Source organism: Calypte anna, chromosome 1 (assembly GCF_003957555.1).
Source record: "Calypte anna isolate BGI_N300 chromosome 1, bCalAnn1_v1.p, whole genome shotgun sequence".
Taxonomy (NCBI): Eukaryota; Metazoa; Chordata; class Aves; order Apodiformes; family Trochilidae; genus Calypte; species Calypte anna.
The window spans coordinates 88,090,226-88,108,556 of NC_044244.1; the positions used below are offsets into that span (position 1 = coordinate 88,090,226).

At 45.7% G+C, this 18,331-nt stretch overlaps 1 protein-coding gene across 1 annotated transcript; it reads right to left on the reverse strand.

Moving 5' to 3' along the window:
* Window positions 1-44: 44 nt before the first annotated feature.
* LOC103533329 (T-cell surface glycoprotein CD4) lies at window positions 45-13,602 on the reverse strand. Its single transcript, XM_008499169.2, has 9 exons — window positions 13,542-13,602; window positions 11,717-11,872; window positions 11,488-11,631; window positions 10,975-11,247; window positions 10,167-10,526; window positions 9,805-10,047; window positions 9,595-9,713; window positions 9,304-9,371; window positions 45-225 (listed from the first exon to the last, which is right to left on the reverse strand). Exons 1-9 carry the CDS (start codon window positions 13,600-13,602, stop codon window positions 45-47), a joined length of 1,605 nt encoding a protein of 534 aa, XP_008497391.2.
* Between the last annotated feature and the right edge of the window lie 4,729 nt (window positions 13,603-18,331).

An 18,331-nucleotide genomic window follows, 5' to 3' on the forward strand; every position in this document is an offset into this window, starting at 1 on the left:
ACCAGCTCCTCCCGCCGCCCGCGGCAACGGTGCCAGGCTGTACCCTAGCTGTGCCGGGGGCCCCGCGGCTCCCGGAGTGGGTCTTGGCACTCGTCCGCACCTCTCCTGCCCCGCGGGGCTATCCGGGCTGTCCCCGGGAAGACGAGATGCAGGACGAGAGGGTGTCGGGCTCCTGTTGGCGAGGAAGAAGGCACCACACGAGATGTCGGGAGCCTGGATGCTGGGCTAAGGGGAAACGCAACGGGATCACAAAGGGACCTGCAAGGGGTGCTTGGAGAGATGGGTGCCAAGGACACCTGCTGGCCCGGGTGAGCCCTGGTAGCAGAGCTGACCCCGTTTGCTCAGGTGCTGTGATGGTCTCTTCCACCACGAGCCAGCAGCTTGGTCCCACAAACGGGGAAGGGGGAAGAGAATTAAGGAGAGAAATCGGGAGCAGAGCTCAGAGAAATGGGCTGGCCAGCTCAGAAAGGTAGAGCTCCCCCTCGAGCCGCGTCACCTCCGTGAGGGTGATCCTGGCTACAGAGTCTTGAGAAGGGCACAGACATCTCATTTTCCTCTCTTACTGTCTTGCTACTGAAACGAGGTCACCAACACCTTCCTTCTCATTGTTCCTTTCAGGAACTGATGTCTACCAAAATCTCTACATCTCTTTCCTCCATTAGAATTGGGTTGGGATCGGAGTCCAAGTTTCTGTACAGTTAGGGTGCAGCAGGTTCTGAGGACTTGTAAGAATTCATCTCTGCTTTGGGCTAGGGTTAGTCTGGTTACCCTTGCTAGGGTTAGTAAGCCTCCATACATTTATGGCACGGCCATTAAGTCCTCCTGCAGCAGCTATTTTCTTCTGCAGATCTGCCTCTGCTGCATCACCCTGTTTGCTAAAGTGGACCTGACCCTATGCATCCAGAGTTTTCAGCTTTATGACCCCCTCTGACAGGGCAGATTTCATAAATAATTCTAAATATTGTCTGATGTGTTCCCAAGTGCAAACCAAGGAATTTAATCTGAGGTTTGTATGAGCAGCAGGAAGGCAGACTCTCTCAGTAAGAAAGCTGGAGATGCTGCTCGTTCTCAGGCCAAAGGGCAGCAGTGAAGGCTATTCCAGGACTTTAAAAGAGATCATCTCAGAGACAAGACCTGTTTGCATTGCAGTGGCTGTGTCACTGGGGCCTGTTTAATGACAGTGAGTAGAATCAGAATCACAAGAATCCAGCGTTGCATGAGGTAAGTGATAAGAGAGATTTATGAGGAAAGCAGGTGGCAACAATGTTGCTGTGCTCTGGCTGTTCTTCTATGGAAGAACTGCTACAGTGGAACAGTCCCAAGGTTGTTCATCTTAGTGGTCAGTCCAGCAACAGCTGGAGCCAGAGACAATTATGCCCCCCAAATATCTTTTTTTTCAACATATATGATTTGCAAGACGTTTGTGTCTTGAAATGAGAAGCTCTATATCCACAAATGCAAACATTGTGCAGCTCCAATTGTGTCATTTTTATGAACTACTTAATGTGATAACTTCCACATTACCATCTTCTTCTGATTCAGAAGTTGAGTCTTAGTGCGAGTTGTTCTCATGCCTGCGTGGGTGAATAAATCCTCTTCTTATCTCAGGGAAACTGCAAACCAAGCTTCCGGCACTTTCTGTGCTGCCTCCCTTCCTCAGCTATGCTCAGGTAGTGACACCCTGCAGCCCAGCGTCTCTTCATGGCTTGGACTACACCCGACAGGGATTGGCGGGCAGAGCTGGATGGGGTCAGGTCCTCCTGTTTTTGCAAATGTTGCTAGTTTGAATGAAAGCACAAAATCGAAGATTTACTGTGAAGTGGAATGAACTCTGTGGGAAAAAGAGCATTTACCCTAGGGCTGTCATACTCCCAAGCAGATGCTCATCCATCCGTCCATCTCATCTAAATAGATTTCACAGACTCTCTTTATTTGCCTGGGGTTTCCAGACACCTGATTTCACTGGTTTTGATAAGCAGTGGGTCACAACTGTGTATGTGCTGTTTTTTGACTGTGAGTGAGCACCGATGCTCAGATCTGGCAATCCTGAAGCCCCACAGTGCAGGGTTCCCTGTATGCCCAGGAAATCCAGGCTAGAGGAAGACATTCTCCCCCTCTACTCCAAACCTGTCTCCTAGAACAGCTCATGGAGCTGGGAACTGTTACTACTTCCTACAGAGCCAGGCTGGACTCCAGCTATTGATTTGCTCCCTAGAAGTTCAGTGGCACACTGGTATATCTTAAGGCATCTAGGACCAAAGAAACACCCCTGTTACAATGTCAGGGTGAGAAATGTTTTCTGGAAAATTTGTTGCCTGGAGATCAGTTATTTCTGGACAGTAGCTCTGCAGGCCCAGCAAAATTCTCTCCTCAGAGTTGCACGGGATTCTTAAAGGGTCAGAGTTCATTAACCAGAAAACAAACACGAGAATCCTAAGAACAAAAACATTAACAGAATGGCCAAATTGACTTCATGGGCCTTTAGTGGTTCATAGCTCTTACTCAGGACCTTGCTAGTGACCATGGGAAGTTTCACACATACTTCTTGCAGATCATGGGTGCAGTTAAATCCATCCTCAGAGCACCAACATGGCTTATGCAGCCTGTTCTGAGGATATGCTGGTGTACTTGCAAGCAGTTTTTCTGGCATCCTTCTGGGCTCTTTGAGCAGGGTATGGTTAATGGCTAACAAGAATCCAGCCAAGCAGATACATTAGCTTATCCCTTCAGAAAAGACAGTGACTGCAGCGTAGATTTGTCATATCCAAACCTTAGATTCTATTTCTAGCTCAGTACGGACAGATTTAGTGAGACTTCTCATATAATTTATCTGCAAAATGGGCAAGTGATAATAGCTCACATCAGGGGACAGTCAACTAATGCTAGTCACAAGCTGCACAGAAATATTAAAGGCTTGCGATGTAAAAACAGGATTTGAACTTGTGGATAATTTTTTTACAGCTGAGTGTTGTTACACAACTGTGCACCTTCTGAAAAATTTTTTTTCCCTGTCACATACATAAAAATTTCTAGATTATATTTTTCTTGGGAAAAGGAAATACTAGCGTATGCTTGTCAAATAACATGATTGTGACAGGGCATGCCATTTGGCAGAGGTGTATATATCCTTCTGCTTCGCACCCCTCTACCTGCTTCGTGTAAAATTTTGCATGTTCTTCTCTTCTGTATGTTACTGACCCATTTTTTCATTCCTTCTGCCCATGTGGCCCCACTGATATCCCAGTGCAATGAGTTCCAGTCTGGAAAGGATGTAAAAATGTCACTTCAGAATTTAATTACACCACTTTCCAAAATTACTGAACACTTGTTTGTTCTCATACACAGAAAGGATAATTATAAGCTCTTGAATCATTAATCTTGGAAACTACAATATCTGGAAGGAGCTGAAATGATTTTTTTTCTTTGGATTTGTAACACAGAATTGCAATTTCCACTCTACCACCTGCTGCCCTAGCTTATCTAGGTATGTCTGAGATTCCTTATGACCAGAACAATATATTCTTAATTCAAAAATATGCTGGGCTTTCAGGAGCACTGCTCACATGCTGGATGCAGCTGGCTCTCTGGCTTCTCTCAGTGTTCCAGCCAGTGCTGTGGCCCCTCTGCAGCCATGGTCCTCAGAGAACCAGCATCACAACTACTGCTGTTCACCCCCAAGACCACACCTCCACACATCACAGAAACAGGCTTAGAGGAGAGACTTCCCATCATCAGCACCTAGAACAGGCACTTTGACATGAGCCAAATGGTGCTGGAACTTTGAGGATTTGGATTTTCTCCTCTCCTCCCTTTTGATTCCTTGCTAGTGAGGCAGTCTCTGCCACCACCTCTTAACTCTGCTGTTTGTTGGTTCTCTGAATCTGGAAGCACGTCTAAGGCTTGGCCAAGCTGGCTAGAAAATGAAGAGGAGGAAAGTCAAAGAGTTCTTCAGAGGAAATTCTGGGGAAGGATGCTGACACCCATGAGGCAAAGGCAACTTGCCATGGTTTAGAGGTGTTGCTGAGATGTGAGCACACTAATGAATCCTGGGATCCCTCGTAGTAAACATGCACTAGGGAATCTGCTCAGAAAGGAAGCAGTTTAGAGCTGAGCATCTGCAAAGTTCTGGTACTCCTGCTCTGTCCTCACCTCCAAGAAGGGTGGGTGGAAGGTACTCTCTCTGCAGCTGCATGAGGCTGATGAGCCACACAAGTGGACACTGAAAGCTCCTGTTTTGTTTTGTTTTCCTCCTGAGATAAACAGAACTTAGAAGAGGCTGAAGTGCATAGCTTCCTCTCTTCCAGACCTTGGGAACATGCAGAGAAACACACAGGGTCATTTGGCTCTGAAGGCTGAGGGATGTGAGTGCTTCTCTGCAGAGCCCGCAGGGAGCATGAGTCACATGGACAGCCTCGGTAGATCTGGGCTGACAGCATCCACAGAATCTCAGCCTCACGTTGTACTCAAAGGGCAGAAATAAACCGGGAAGTAGGAGGGGCTTTGGTTCGGGGTTATTTCAGCCCACATGCTTCTGATTCAGGCTCTATCCAAGCCCCCAGAGCAAGAAGGTCCGTGGGTCGTGGCAGGGGAGCATGTATTGGACATGAATGCAAAGGCCTGAAGCATGTGCTTTTTCCCTTCTGCAGCCTATAAAAGTGGGAAACAGTAGTACTAGAAACACCAGCATGTTATGAAAAATCAGTACTTCTCAGAATTTTTTTAAGTTCTTGCTTTCTGTGGTGTTCCCACATTACTGCACAGAGTTCTGGTTGCCATTGATGTTTTTTGAGTATTGCCACGTATTCTTTTTTGAGTCCTGCCATCATCTCAGGCCTACTCTGATGAGCTGTTATCACATGATAAAATATGTCACTGTGTCTCCTGTTTTATAGAGTTGTACATCGCTGTGGCTTGCATCGTGCAGAGACATTATTCTATTGCACAGCACAGATCACACCTAACAAAAGGATAAGTCATCAGTGCCACCTGAGAAGGAAGACCAGGACACAAACAACACAGACTGTAATCTCTGCGATGCCACAATGAAGGGACCACACCGAAGTAATTTGATAGGGACACTTGGCTTCTCATTTCTGTCTTCAGTGCTTCATAGGACCACTGTTGCAACAGCCCTATTATATGCTACACAGGTTGTGAAGACTGTCAGAAGAGTGTGTGCTGTTGTATTACAAGAGTTTAGGCCTGGGCAAGATGTTACTGCAACCCACTCCATCTGGACACTCATCAGGTGCTTCTATATCAAACATTTATGTTTGTGCAAGCTTGTCCCTATCTGGTCTGATCTTCCACCTCTTCACTTCCTTGAAGCTCCCATTGAGGCTTTCAATAATGCACTCAGATGGAAAGCAAAACCTATCTAGGACTTGCTGTGGATGATTTTTCTCTCAATCAGGGCAGTTTGTGCATCCAGGGAACAAAAAAGGTCACAAAGTGAAAAGATACAGACAGAAGAGTCTCCAAGAAAGATTTATGAGATCAGAGTCTGAGGTGTTTTGTGCTTTGAGGTGAGTTTCAAGTAGAGTAGGGCAGGGTCATGACTGCTGAGATCAAGAGACTGCTGAGGAAACATGCAGTGCTGAGGAAGGCTTATCATTCTTGTTACACCCATCCAAATGGGAGAACTGGAACCTATGCATCTGTGGATGTACCTGTGCACTCTTAGGCATCCCAGTGGCACCATCACATCCACTGTAACACCTGCCAAGCCATCTGGAAACAAGTGGAAGAACCTTCTGCATCAATGGCAAGGGCTTGAGCCTGACTGCCCATTTGTAATTTGGGACACAGCTTTTGGTTGCCTGTGAGGACACTGTGTGCCTCTTCCAGCCCCTGTAAGAGACCAGAAACTGTCAAGGGAGTTGCTGAGCTAAGGTTGCTGAGTCCAGACTGTGCTGCTCCTTGTCTCATGGGAGGACCAGCCTGGCTTGGAGACTGCTCTGCTGTCTGTCAATGTGAGGTCAGGGCTGTGGTGGGGCAGGTGTGCTGCCTGCTGGCTTCACACAGCTGCAGGCAGCACAGGCACCTCCTGCTCTCCAAGCCACCTGTGTGGGCAAAATCTGCTACTCATATATTTCATGCCTCACAGGCTGTGTGTGATGGACCCTGTGCTGGAGGCCAGTGGGCCCCTAATAGCCTTGTCCTTTTTGTCAGGCAGATCCTCTTGCTGAAAAAGTCAAGGGTTGTGTTTTCGGGTAGAGAGGTGATACAACTGCTGGAGGTGTATCAGTGCCAGAGGAGCTCATAATGGATGCTCACCCAGTGTGCTACTTGGTCCCACCCTGGATCAGGTGGTACAGGATAAACCCTCTGCTCTGGATGTGAGTAAAAAGAGACTTGGGTACTCAAGTAGTTGTTTAAGGAGAAGGGTCTGGACTGCAGGAGCAGGGGTTAGTTTTGGTTGAAGGGACTATGCTAAGCGCTTTGTCATAAGTATCAACCATCACTGAGCCTGCACTCATTTTCCCTCATACAGCTCCCAAAACTGACCTCTCTTAAGCCCTGATCATCCTTCACCTGGCTCTCAATTTGCACCGGCGATTGAAGGACATGAGGAGGAGGAGCTGACTGCATTCACCAGAATATGGACAAAGGCTTGTGCAAAATTAATGTAGCTTTCCTGTGCATAAGCATGAGGCATGGGAAAGAAAATGGTATTAGCATGAGCCATTGACACTCCTCTTTTTGTGAGGACAATAGTGGAGGAGCAGGCATGACCCTGCTGGTAGCCCACACCTGCTGCCACAGCTTCCTGGTGTTGTGTTCTCACTCCAGGGGTGAGATGCAGTTGTGTGTGTGTGGGGGGGAAGATACCCTCCAGCTCACAGGTGTTGTCTGCCATTGTTGCCACCTGTTTTTTTTGTTCCTCTGTCAGTAAAGGCACAATGCTGGTGTGACTGCTACAGAGAAAGCACTTTCCCAGCGCTGGGCATCCTTTGCAGGGGGGTTCCACCACGAGGAGCCCAACCCACAGCCCAAGGTAGGGCTCTGGCTTTCCCCAGCAAGCCCAGCAGAGACAAACAAGCCTGGACTGCAGCCAAGGACAGCTGTAGGACCTCAAGGCCTTTTTGACTTACTTCTAACACAGTAGAATAACTCCTATAAACACAAGGCTTCTGTGTACATATCTTAACATTTTTCTTCCATCATTTGGCATCTCTGCAAGACACTTTTACTTCCACTATAAATTTTCTGAGCTTTCACTCCCTCTTCCTATCTCCTCGAGCCAACAAGGAGCCATTTTTTGGTGGCTTTCTCAGAAGCATCTCTTTTCTGCACTTAGAGGGCTTGCACTGTTTTTTTCTCCTAGGAATTTACTTCGTCTCCCCCTTCTCAAGTGTACTTTCTGGATCAACATTCACAGCTTCTCCAGAAGTTCACCACCCTGCTTATGGTGGTTTTGCTTGTGCTTTGGTTTGTTGTGGTAGAGATGAAGACTAGAGGCTGAGGAATGTGGCTGGGGGACACTGTAGGGCTCAGACTGTGCAGGAAAGGCAAATGAGTATGGACAGGTTTCATGCAGCTCTGAAGGCTGCTGCATTAAAGAAGGCTCTTGGCAGCCAGGGAGGTGGGAGATAGTGAGAATCAGGATTCCACATCCTAGCAGGAAAGGGAAAAATATGAATCTGAACCAGATAAGAGTGCCTTGAAAAAATATAGACCAGCTTGGAAAAAAACCCCAAACCAACCCCGACATAATTTATTGTAGTTCAAGCAGATAAAAGAAGCATATAAAATTGATTCCACAGGAAGTTCAAAATAAGTGCATGGGAAAGATACAGGCATTTATATATATGTGTGTGTATATATATATATATATATGTCTTCCACCCAGAGTCTCTTATAATTGAGCTGAGGCTCAGTAATAACTCTCAAAGGTTTCTTGTCTTGTCCATCAGCCCCTAGCCAGACAGCATCCCTCTATGGCATTAGACTGGAAGAATGATGGAGTAAACAATGACATTAAAACAGGTGAAAGGGAGATGGATTCACAGAGCATTATGGGTTGTCTGGTGTTTAGGTACAGGCAGAGACTTCATCAATCCTTCTGACTCCAGTGCTGCAATATTACTTATTCAGCCGGCTGTAAGAGGAAGGTATTATGTACGAGTGTCACAGGGGTGAAACGCTTCACTCAGAGACCTCAAAGCCATCCAACCCCCCAGTTTCTTGTTTAGCACAGAGAATGACTGACTGCCTCCACAGCTGAGGGAGCACAGAGTTCCTCGTGCATCCAAATGGCTGCAGCTTAGGTTTCAGCTATACTGAGCTGCTTACTTGGCAAAGACAGTTAAGGAACAGCTGTATCAGCACTTGTATTGCACAGATTTGTCTAGTTTTTAATGTATTTTTATGGGATTTATAGGGATTACATTTTAACCTTCACAAAAAAACCAGGTGAAAACAAGGTGAATTCTTTCATACATTATGCTATCCAGCTCTGCACATACATCATGCTATGAAGTGCTGTTTTTCCATAAGCATTCTCCCTGAATTCTCAGAGACAGTAAAAAAAAAAGGAAGGTGAAATTATCACATTTTGCCACTGTCACCAGTGAAAGTTCAGAAATACAGAAGTCTAGTTCTGTATCTATACATTCACTAAACTTCTTCATGCAATCATTTACACTGTACTGGCACTTACAGTGACAGAATAGCTGCTTCTGATGCCTGGTACTGTGAAAGTTTAAAGATCTGGAAAACGGCAGCTTTTCTGCTGAGAAATCCTTGCTCCCATGAAAAGGGTAGGGCATGATGGTGTATTTCCTTTGGGAGAGGGCATGGTTCACAGTATGCTCTGGCTTTTTAAATTTTTTTCTCTTCTCTGAGGACGTTACTGGCAATTTCCACAAACTGCAGTCCAGCACTGTGCTTGCAGAGCTGGAATCACATTATGGACATAGTGGATGTTTAAAATTTGAGTCTCATTGTTGAGCTTGGTTTTGTGCCTCACACCCCTACAAGATTGATATCCAGGTCCCAGATCCACTGTGGAACCTATTCAAGGACTCTGGAGTTCTTGCCTGGTTTTGGCCAACATTTCTTAACATCAAAGTAATTCAAGTGAAACCTCTCTGCTCAAAAGTTTGCCAGGACTGAAAATTCATTGGGCATAGCTCATAACTCTTAAAAATAACTCTATATGAGTAAGAGCTGAAAATGCTGAAACATACTGTATCTTCAGCACCAAGCAAGCTCAAACTCCATCCTTCCCCACTTGACCATCCAACTCCCTTGTCTTGAAATCAGTCTTTGCCCATTCCAGATACCCTCATTGCCACTTACTGTTGACACTGACATCTCTTGTTTTCCCGTAAGTATTGTCTTGCTTGTGCCATACGTTTTGCTCGTTGCTGCCAAGAGAGAAGGGATAAATGATTGCCTATTTTTCTGTTTCAAATGCTTTCCTCAGGTAGTAAAGTACTGACATCTACAGACTGCACGTCTCTGTTTCTTTTGAGTCAAAGGATTAACCCTTTATCTGTGCTGTCTTGCATCCAGACATAAAATCAGACACCTCCTATAGTGTGGAGAGACTATGACCTCTTCTCCTTTTACAAGGACCAAGGCACTCACCCTTCTCCGCTGCCATGTTATACCAATGATGACACCCAGGCATGCAAAGCCAACCACCAACATGCTGCCTCCAATAGTTACTCCAGTTGCCAAATATCTAACCCAAATGGGAGCTTCCTCTGTGGAAGAAGAAAAGTATTCAGAGGCAGATACAAAGAGAAATATGAGGGGTTTTGGGCGGAGGCAGGGGTGTGATGCTAATTTCCATACCCACAGAGTAATGAAGGCTGATCTTCTTGTCATTGTCTTCTATGAGGTCACAGTTCCACAGCCCTGCAGAACTGACTTTCACCTCCACCTTTGCTTCATGCTGCTTTGACTTCTTGATGTCCATCTGAGTCCCATTCACACGTTCCCAGCGCAGGTGGGCGTTGGATGGGAGTGGACGAGAGACCTGGCAGATCAGGGTCATCTCAGCCCCTCTGGTGAGTGGCCCAGCAGGGTTAGCTGAGACTGTAAAAGTAAGAAAAGGACATGTGAGAGGGAGAATGGGAAGAGGGGTCCATCTATACTCTTACGGCTTCCAGGTCTCTGCAGGTCCTCATCTCCTAACCCACTTTTCTTCCTCTCACCTTTCATCACCACCAGCTCTATGTTGCTCTGCGTGTATCTTCCATTGTATGCCAGCTGGCATTCATACTGCCCAGAGTGGTTGAAATGGACTTTGGGGAGTTTCACTTCTATGGTGCTTTCAGGTTTCCTTTCAGGTATCTCAAACTGAAAGTGTCTACTTTTTTTGGTCTCATGCTGTTTCTGTGCGGTGACATTGAAATCAAGTAGCTCATAAGCAGACGCATTTTCCTCTTGTTTCAAGTTCAGTTTTCCTGTGAAACCTTCTTTCCATTTTATCTTCTGAAAGTTCAGACACCATGACAAGGTGACAGAGCTATCAACAGTTGCATACTTTCTTACCAAGTCTGGATTCTGAAAACCTAAATTCAGAAGAGATAAAAGAGTACAGAGGCAGGGAAAGCCATGGCTACACTGTGTCCACCTTTGATCTGGAGAGATACACACTGTGCTCAGCTGAAAGACGACTTGGAGAAAAGCCACAAGATACCCCAGGAAGGATAAACAGTGTCTAAAATTAGGTTTAGAGAGCAAAAACTTCTAAGCTCACCAGAGCTGAGAAGCACAGAGTCCAAGGAGAGGAGGATCTCTTAGGGCAAGTCTGAAGAGGAGAATGTACTCAAGTGTGTAACAGAGGTCAGGCAGGAAAACAATCCCAAAACTGCAGTGGTGGAATGTTGGAAGCCCTGGAAAATCAGCCCTGAAGTACCACTGGGATGCTGGAAAGTAGAAGCTCAGCTTATGAGCTCGTTACTGAGCCTTTATGTGAGTTGGGTTTTTTTGGTTTTTGGTTTTTTTTTGGTCACATACCTAACACCTTTATATCAAAGGAGATGCTCTGATTAATAAATGGAGAGTCTGAATGGACATGACACCTCCAGGTCCCGCTGTCCATAGCCTTCAGTTGCATCAGCCGCAGTGTGTATTGTTGATGGATCTTGTCTTGGGAGACTGGGGAGACTGTATTATTGTTACTGTTAAACACTCTGATGTCGAGACGGGGTAGAGGGGGGGATGCATTATGCATCAAAATCAGCTCAGGGACTTCATTTGGCAGGAAGTGCCCATTTAAAGAGATTGTCACTGCAAGGACAAAAAGCACAGCCAGTAAGTCAACTCCTCTTCCTGTGAGAGAAGGACAAGTATCACAGCAAAGAGAATATGGATACTTCATGCTCTGGAAATGGAGAAGACATGAACTATGAAAACCCAGGCCAGAAGGAATGGCAGCTGGATAAAGAATCCCAGCAGAGATGTCTCTCTGTGCTCTATGGTCTCCTCCCCCCTCACTTCTTCATGGATAAATGCCCTCTAAACACTCACAGTTGAAGACATGCAGTGAGATTCTGACTGTGTGAGAGCCATATTCACAAGTGTAGTTGCCAGCATCAGAGAGTCTCAAGTCCCACACCTTCAGACATTTACTGTTGGGCTCTATTTCAGATCGCTCAGTCATGGGGGCTTTGCCTTTTGAAAAAATAAGCTTGGTTAGAATGGAAGAGGTTTCTCAGCCATATGCTGAGGAGGAGGGGTGGCAAATTGGAAGTCTTACCCTTCAAATTTGTACTTCTAAACAACCTTATAGGAACTCTGTTGTACTTCCAGGTCACATCTGTCTGATGAGGTATGTCTCCGCAGTTCAAGGTCACTGCCTGTCCTGCAAACCCAATCTGTAGTTTGTCTTGCTGGGCCATAATGGGGATCAGACCTGGAAGTCAATACCCACCAAAAAAGTCATAAGTTCTCTTTCTGAAGGGTGGCTCACTGAATATATCCATACAATGAATACAGACTCCAGAAAGACACAAATATTTTTCCTTCCTTTCCCAGATGCTGGGAATCAATCAATCCCTTTTCTTCTCAGCTCCTTAACTACTCTCCCCTCCGCTTTGTGCTTTTTATCTTGTTAATGGCTATTCTGTTTCACATACACTCAGAAACAGGGAAAATACCAGCGCTTGTGATTCAACATTCACAGTTGTGGGATGTCAATAGTTTTACTGGAACAACTTTTTTTCACTGGTCAAAATTTGGTTGTCCCACTGGTAGCAAAGACAGGACAGCACACTCCAGCCCTTCTTCACTCCCCAGAGAAGACTTGAGGCAGAAGTGGCAAATTTGCTCATCCTTCTTCCAAGTTTTGCATGGAGAAAGATTAAAAGCCCAGGGAAATGAAAGGATAAAGTTAAAAAAAAAAAAAAAAAAAAAAAAGGCTTGTCTAACATCAGCTTCCTGTTCTTCAGATGAGGGCTATGAAGTAGGATGTATAAGGCTAAAGAAATATTTAGAAGTGGTTTCTTGGAAGAACTGCTTCTTTTCCTTCATTGTAAAGAGGATTTCTGCAGGAGACCATGTCTAAAGGCAATGGAGTTGCCAGAGGTACAAATGGGAGCAAGGGGATTGTGGTCTCCTACCTCACTGCTGGTAAGTGCTCAGAGCTGCATAACCACCAGATGCTTCAGGTGACCCTAGTACTGGAGAGCCACAGATATGCAAAATAAAAAGTTTACATGAGTGTAAGGGAGGTTTTTCCACAAGTTACATATTCTCCAAGAGCACAGGTAGTTTGCAACATTGCCTACACAGGTTTCCAAAAGTTAAATGTTGGACCACATAAAAGGATGAACTTGTCTTAAACTGTGAAATTATAAAATCTATTAATAAGGGTTGGTATCTTTTTCTTTGTTTTTGGTGCTAGGGTGCACAAAAAAGTACCAGTCTTTCGTCTGCAACAAGAGAATTCATAGCTGAGTATCTGAGAAATGTAAGCTTGGCCTTCTTCAAATGCTTTCCTTTCTTGGAAAATGAACACTATAAAGACCAGCAAATCTTGTTAACATTAACGTAGAGCAAACCAGCAAGCCAGTAGCATTTGTAAAGGTAAATCTGTGATGAGAAATAGATTTTTGCTCAAACTGCTGGAGGCAGTGTGGAGGGCAGTATTTTCCACTCTGTGCTCAGTGTGCATCCTGGCCTCACAAAAATCCCACTCCTGCATCTTTCCAGGGTAGCTTCTTAAACCTGGTGATGCCCTGGACACTCTGGTTTTGGCTGGTAGGCTCAGCATGCAGGTTGGGAACAATCTAAATCCCAGAGACTGAGATGTCCATGCTACCTCTGAAATAACAGAGCCCAGATGTAGGGAGCCCTTCAGTTTCTAGTCCCTCTGTCCCAGCCTCCACTGCCTGGCCCCACAGAGAGCTGTTGGGCAGTGAAGGGGTGGGCCAAACACAGCAGCATGGCTGGAATGAACCTGTGGAATAAACCCTGGAGGTTTTTTATATGGCAAACTGGGAGAAGCTAAAAACACTCCAAATGTTGTGAGGCTTGTGGAAAGGCTGTAGGAACAAGGAGGATTTGCTGAGCCAAGGACTCACCCAGATGTAGAACCAAGAACATGACAAGTGTGCTGCTTGCCACCTTGCTCCAGGACTCCATTGCTGTGGGAATGCTTCTCCCTGCTGTGGACCACAGGGCTGGAAATGCTGCAGTGCCAAGGGATGTTATCCTGGAAGACCCAAATGCTTTGTTAATAATGGTTGATAATGGTTAATATAATGTTAATATTGGTTGACCCAGGTGGATGGGGCCCAAGTTCCCGATCAGTGTCCACCACCATCCCTCAGTGCAGCAAAGTGAAAACTCATTGGTAAAGTCACCTGCACCCTGTGTTTTAGCAAAGAATCCAGCTGCAGTGTTCCCCCTAGAGTTTGGTATTGAAGATTACATTTTCCTCATCCCTAGGTTTCTGGCATTTATTGGACTGCAGGTGTTTGTACTGCCAAGAGTTCTGTTCTTTTTTACTTCTCTATGGTGAGTTATCATTGCTCTTGCAGCAATTAATACTAAGCACACACAGGGCTACATTAGCAGGAGCGCAGCCAGTAGGATCAGGAAACTAATTATTTCCCTCTATTTGGCACACCTGAGGTCTCATCTAGAATTCAGGATCCAGTTTTGGGCCCCCAGCACAAGACAGGTGCCAACAAACTGGACAAATTCCAATGAAGGGCTCCTGGGCTGGTGAGGAGAGACAGAAGGTTGGGTTTGGTAGGGAGTAGAGAGCCAAGGTAAGATCAGATTTCAGTCTCTCATTATCTAAAGGTTATTACCTCAAAGAAGAAGCCACATTTTTCTCAGAGCTATACAGGGGAGGAACGGGAGGCAGGAGACATAGATAGGCTGCAGCAAGAGGCCATTTACTTGATAAAAGGAGCCCAGCTGGGAGCAAGAATATAGACTTGAGACCTCCAGGGGTCCCTTGCCATCTAAGTATTTCCATGCTATTTTGTGATTCTATTATTAAGGCCATCTTTAGGCTATTATTAATACTTTTTTTGTTTTTTGTCTACTTATGCGCATGAGGGGCTGTACAGAGAACTTGAGCTTCATCTAAAGCAAGAGAGATTTCATCTAAACTAAACCAGCATCTGACTGCTGACACATAAAGAACAAACTGTTTTAAATGAAGACTAGGGAAATTTCAACAAATATAGATGAGCATATTATCTGAGCTGAAGCATCCGAACCACAAAAATTCCACATCCTCAAGTGAAGGGTCAGGCAGAAGCTGGCAAAGTTCAAGGGACAAGCCATAGGAAGTGAGCTGAACAAAACAAGTCCTGTTTTAATGGAGTATGAGAATACACTGTGGATGTTACCAACTGAGAAAATCAGATATCAGAAGTAAAAGTGATGAGTAGTGGAGATGTGGAAGAGATGTCCAAGCTCAAGGAGATCTGGATGCCTAATGAAAAAATTTACATCAGTTTTCAGAGGAGCCAGTAGGATAGACAGTGGGATAGTCACTCAGCTCTAGCTGATAATAGAAACCTCCTACTATAGGCAGCATGGTAGGCTGAAGGCTAGAATTATTATGGGATTGAACTCAAAAGAAATTAAAGAATAATTGTATACCATATTTATATGTATTGTGTGCAATACTGAATATATTATATTAGAGGATAATTTATTATTGAAATTAATTTCAATCATCAGAACACACAAAACTATCAAGGAGTAGATGCAAAAATCAGCCCTACATTGACATGGAGACCAGGTCAACCTGACCAACAATCTGACACCTACAAGGACATACACATGTATGCATATGGAAAAAACTGTTGCAAGTGCAAGGCAGCAGCCATGTGCACCACCAGAAGAGACAGAGGTGGCAAACAGTCTATTCAGTCAGAGAATATTAGTGGCTTGTCTCATGCAAAGCAAAAAGCCCACCCCAGACCCAGGGAATATTTGCATGAGCTGTTTTGGGCAAAAATAGTAAAATGAAGGAGCCAGTGCATGTGGGAGTTTGATCACTTCTAACAAGATGCAGTAGCAGTGACCAAGCTAAGCTACAGAATAAAGAGGGGGGCAACAACAATGCATCTGTATTCATATCACTCCGAAGAAACATCTACAACTGAGAACTGGCACAGGGCCCTGTGTAAGACCCTTTCCTGAGACCACAGAAGAAGCCCCATGCATCCCCCACCCCAGTGGGACCAGCAGGAAAATTCAGCCCCTACTCTAAGTACACCTACAAATTAACAGGGTCAGTGTTGGGTTTCAGATACCTTGAGTCGTTAAAGTTTATATAGGATCCAAATGTAATGCTACATGGAAAAAATCATTGAATTGCTGAGTCACACACTATTGTTTTGTTTTGGCTGGGAATCTCTATTTTCCTGTCAGTGTATGGCTTAAATTTGCTCTTTACCTTCTTGCTTCTGGTTATTGAGTGAAATCAAACAGGGGCACCATGGGACCACTGAACTGCTGATCTTGTGCAGGTTGGTAGATGCAGATTGAAAAACCTTTGTTTTTCTATTTCTTCTCATGGTTTCAGGCATCCTGGGCTCCTACTTCATTCATGCTAATCTTTGTATTTCTGTGGCAGGTCTCTACCCTATATTTACCATCTACGTTTTACAAATCAGTGGGGAAAACAGGTTGCCTTCAGCTAGAATTCCTTTTTGTACACTTTCTTTCTCTCTGTTTACTTCTCATGCATGGCACTGCCTACTCTTTCTATCGCCTTCTGTATCCCTCCAGGTCACATCACAGGCAGTGCTACTCTGGAGTTTACAGATCCCAGTGAACAAGACTCTGCTGTGTTAGCCAAGCAAGCTGCACTCATTAGCAGATGCTTGTAGCAGACCACAAACCTCCTCACAGGCATCCCAGCTGTATCTGATGGTGGTATTCATAAATTAAGCGGTGTCAGGGAATGTCCCCAGGCACTGGAACAGATACAACAGTCCTGTTAAATTGCTAGAACATTTCCTGACGAATTTTTGGCCCAGGACAACTCTCACTCTCCTGAGCAACTTCCAGGATGCATTTAGGTATTATAGCAGGGGCCAGGGACCACTCCCATTATGCAGCTGGCATTCAGCCAGTTCATTTTTGGAGATTAAAAGAGTTTAACAGCCCAGACCATCTCATGCCAGTTGGCCTCAGGTGCCAGAAACAGTCCAGGCATACTTGATTTATTAGCACGTTCACCTACAGAGGATGAGGGCTCCCTCCCAAGTCAGCATTGATTTCCATTTCATTTTAATTTCCTTCTTGACTTCTTTTAATAATCCCTGACTCCCAGAGGGATAGGAAAAGGAGAGCTGAGGTAGTGAGCGGTCTTCTGGAGGGAATGATGCCTGGAGAACATCTGCTTTGGAGACAGACTAGCAGACCCTTGCTCCCTCCAGTGCCAAGACTCAGTGGGTTATGGCTGCAGAGACCCCTCCCCTGGGCTGGCACCAGCATGATACAGGAGGAAATTGAAATTATAAAAAAACCCACCAAAAACTCATAAACCACTCCTGATGCAGAGTAGGCCACCTCCCTCTCCCAGCATGCTCCTGCCCCTCTTTCATGCAGTGTGGTTTTCATGTTTACTTCTCTTGTTCTTGCTTGTGGCTGTGCTTTTCATCTGGCAGCAGCTTCCTCTGCCGAGGTTTGGGGGCCCTGTATCACCATCAGCACAAGGGCTCTCACACCTCGGCCTCTGCACTTCCCCTTGAGGTGGCTGCCGGGGGAGGTCTGAAAGATGCAGCTGCCTCTTGTACTTGCACACCACTTTGGCCAGGCTTCGAGGTTACAGTTTCTCAGGGAGGATCACCTCTTTTTTTTTCTCAGTTTCAACATCTAAAGCAAGGCTGATCTGACTCTTTCACTGAGTAGTGGTTTCTCTGTAATTACTTATTAACATGAAAGCAAACATATGTAAACAGCGGGCAGGGTAGAAGACCAAATGCAAAAAAATAGCCCACAGAGGACAAAGAGACCTTTCTGGAGAAGGCAATTTCCTGGTCCCCACTGTTCATCTGAACTCAGAAGCATGAACTGCCCCCAAGCTGTTGTGCAGACACAGACCAGACTGTCTAACCCTGCCTTCCTTTCCCCTTGAGGCCATTCCTCTGCAGGCAGCTGCTGCCCCTGGGAGATGCTGGAAGAGAGAAGTGCTGGGGCAGGGTTGGTGGAACTGGGTGGGAGAAAGCTGCAGATCCACTCAGAGACAAGGTCCCATCATCAGGATGTGGTAAGGTGGCGAGGCCACTGTGCCAGCACCAGCCGAGCTCTCTTCAACCCTCAAGTTCCCCTGGCCCAGCCCCATGCTTGCATCCACATGGGAGTCACAAGAAGGGACTCCATCTTAGCTGCCTGCTCTGCTCCCTATGGCCTCTAACCCCTCCAGCACCCTAACGGGAAGCCAAGACCTGCCTTTTCCTTTCAAACTCACTTTCTGAGTTACATCCTCTCCACAAAGCAGCCCTTCTTTCCTTCTAACCCTCCTCTTTTTGGCTCTGCAAAGTAGTTTGCAACTGCAAGACTTTCTCAAGCTGCTGGAGGCTGTGACTAGCTAAAGCATGGAGATGTCCTCTGAAGGCTCACCAACCATCACCCACCCAAGCCATATGTGTGAATGGTATCACTAACAGCTGCCAGAACGGGAAAAGTAAGGTCTTTCCATGCAGCATACCCCATGTGCAGCCCAGACCAGAGAAGGATCTACATAGGTATAGATAAGGTCAGATCAGCAAAATGGCATACACCTGTCTGTTAAGAGCAAAAATGCATCTGTTACACCTGGGGAGCCCAGGAGATACCCCTCCTTATTTTTTTTTCTGGCTGAAGCAGATCAGGTGGGCACCACCCCTGGGCACTC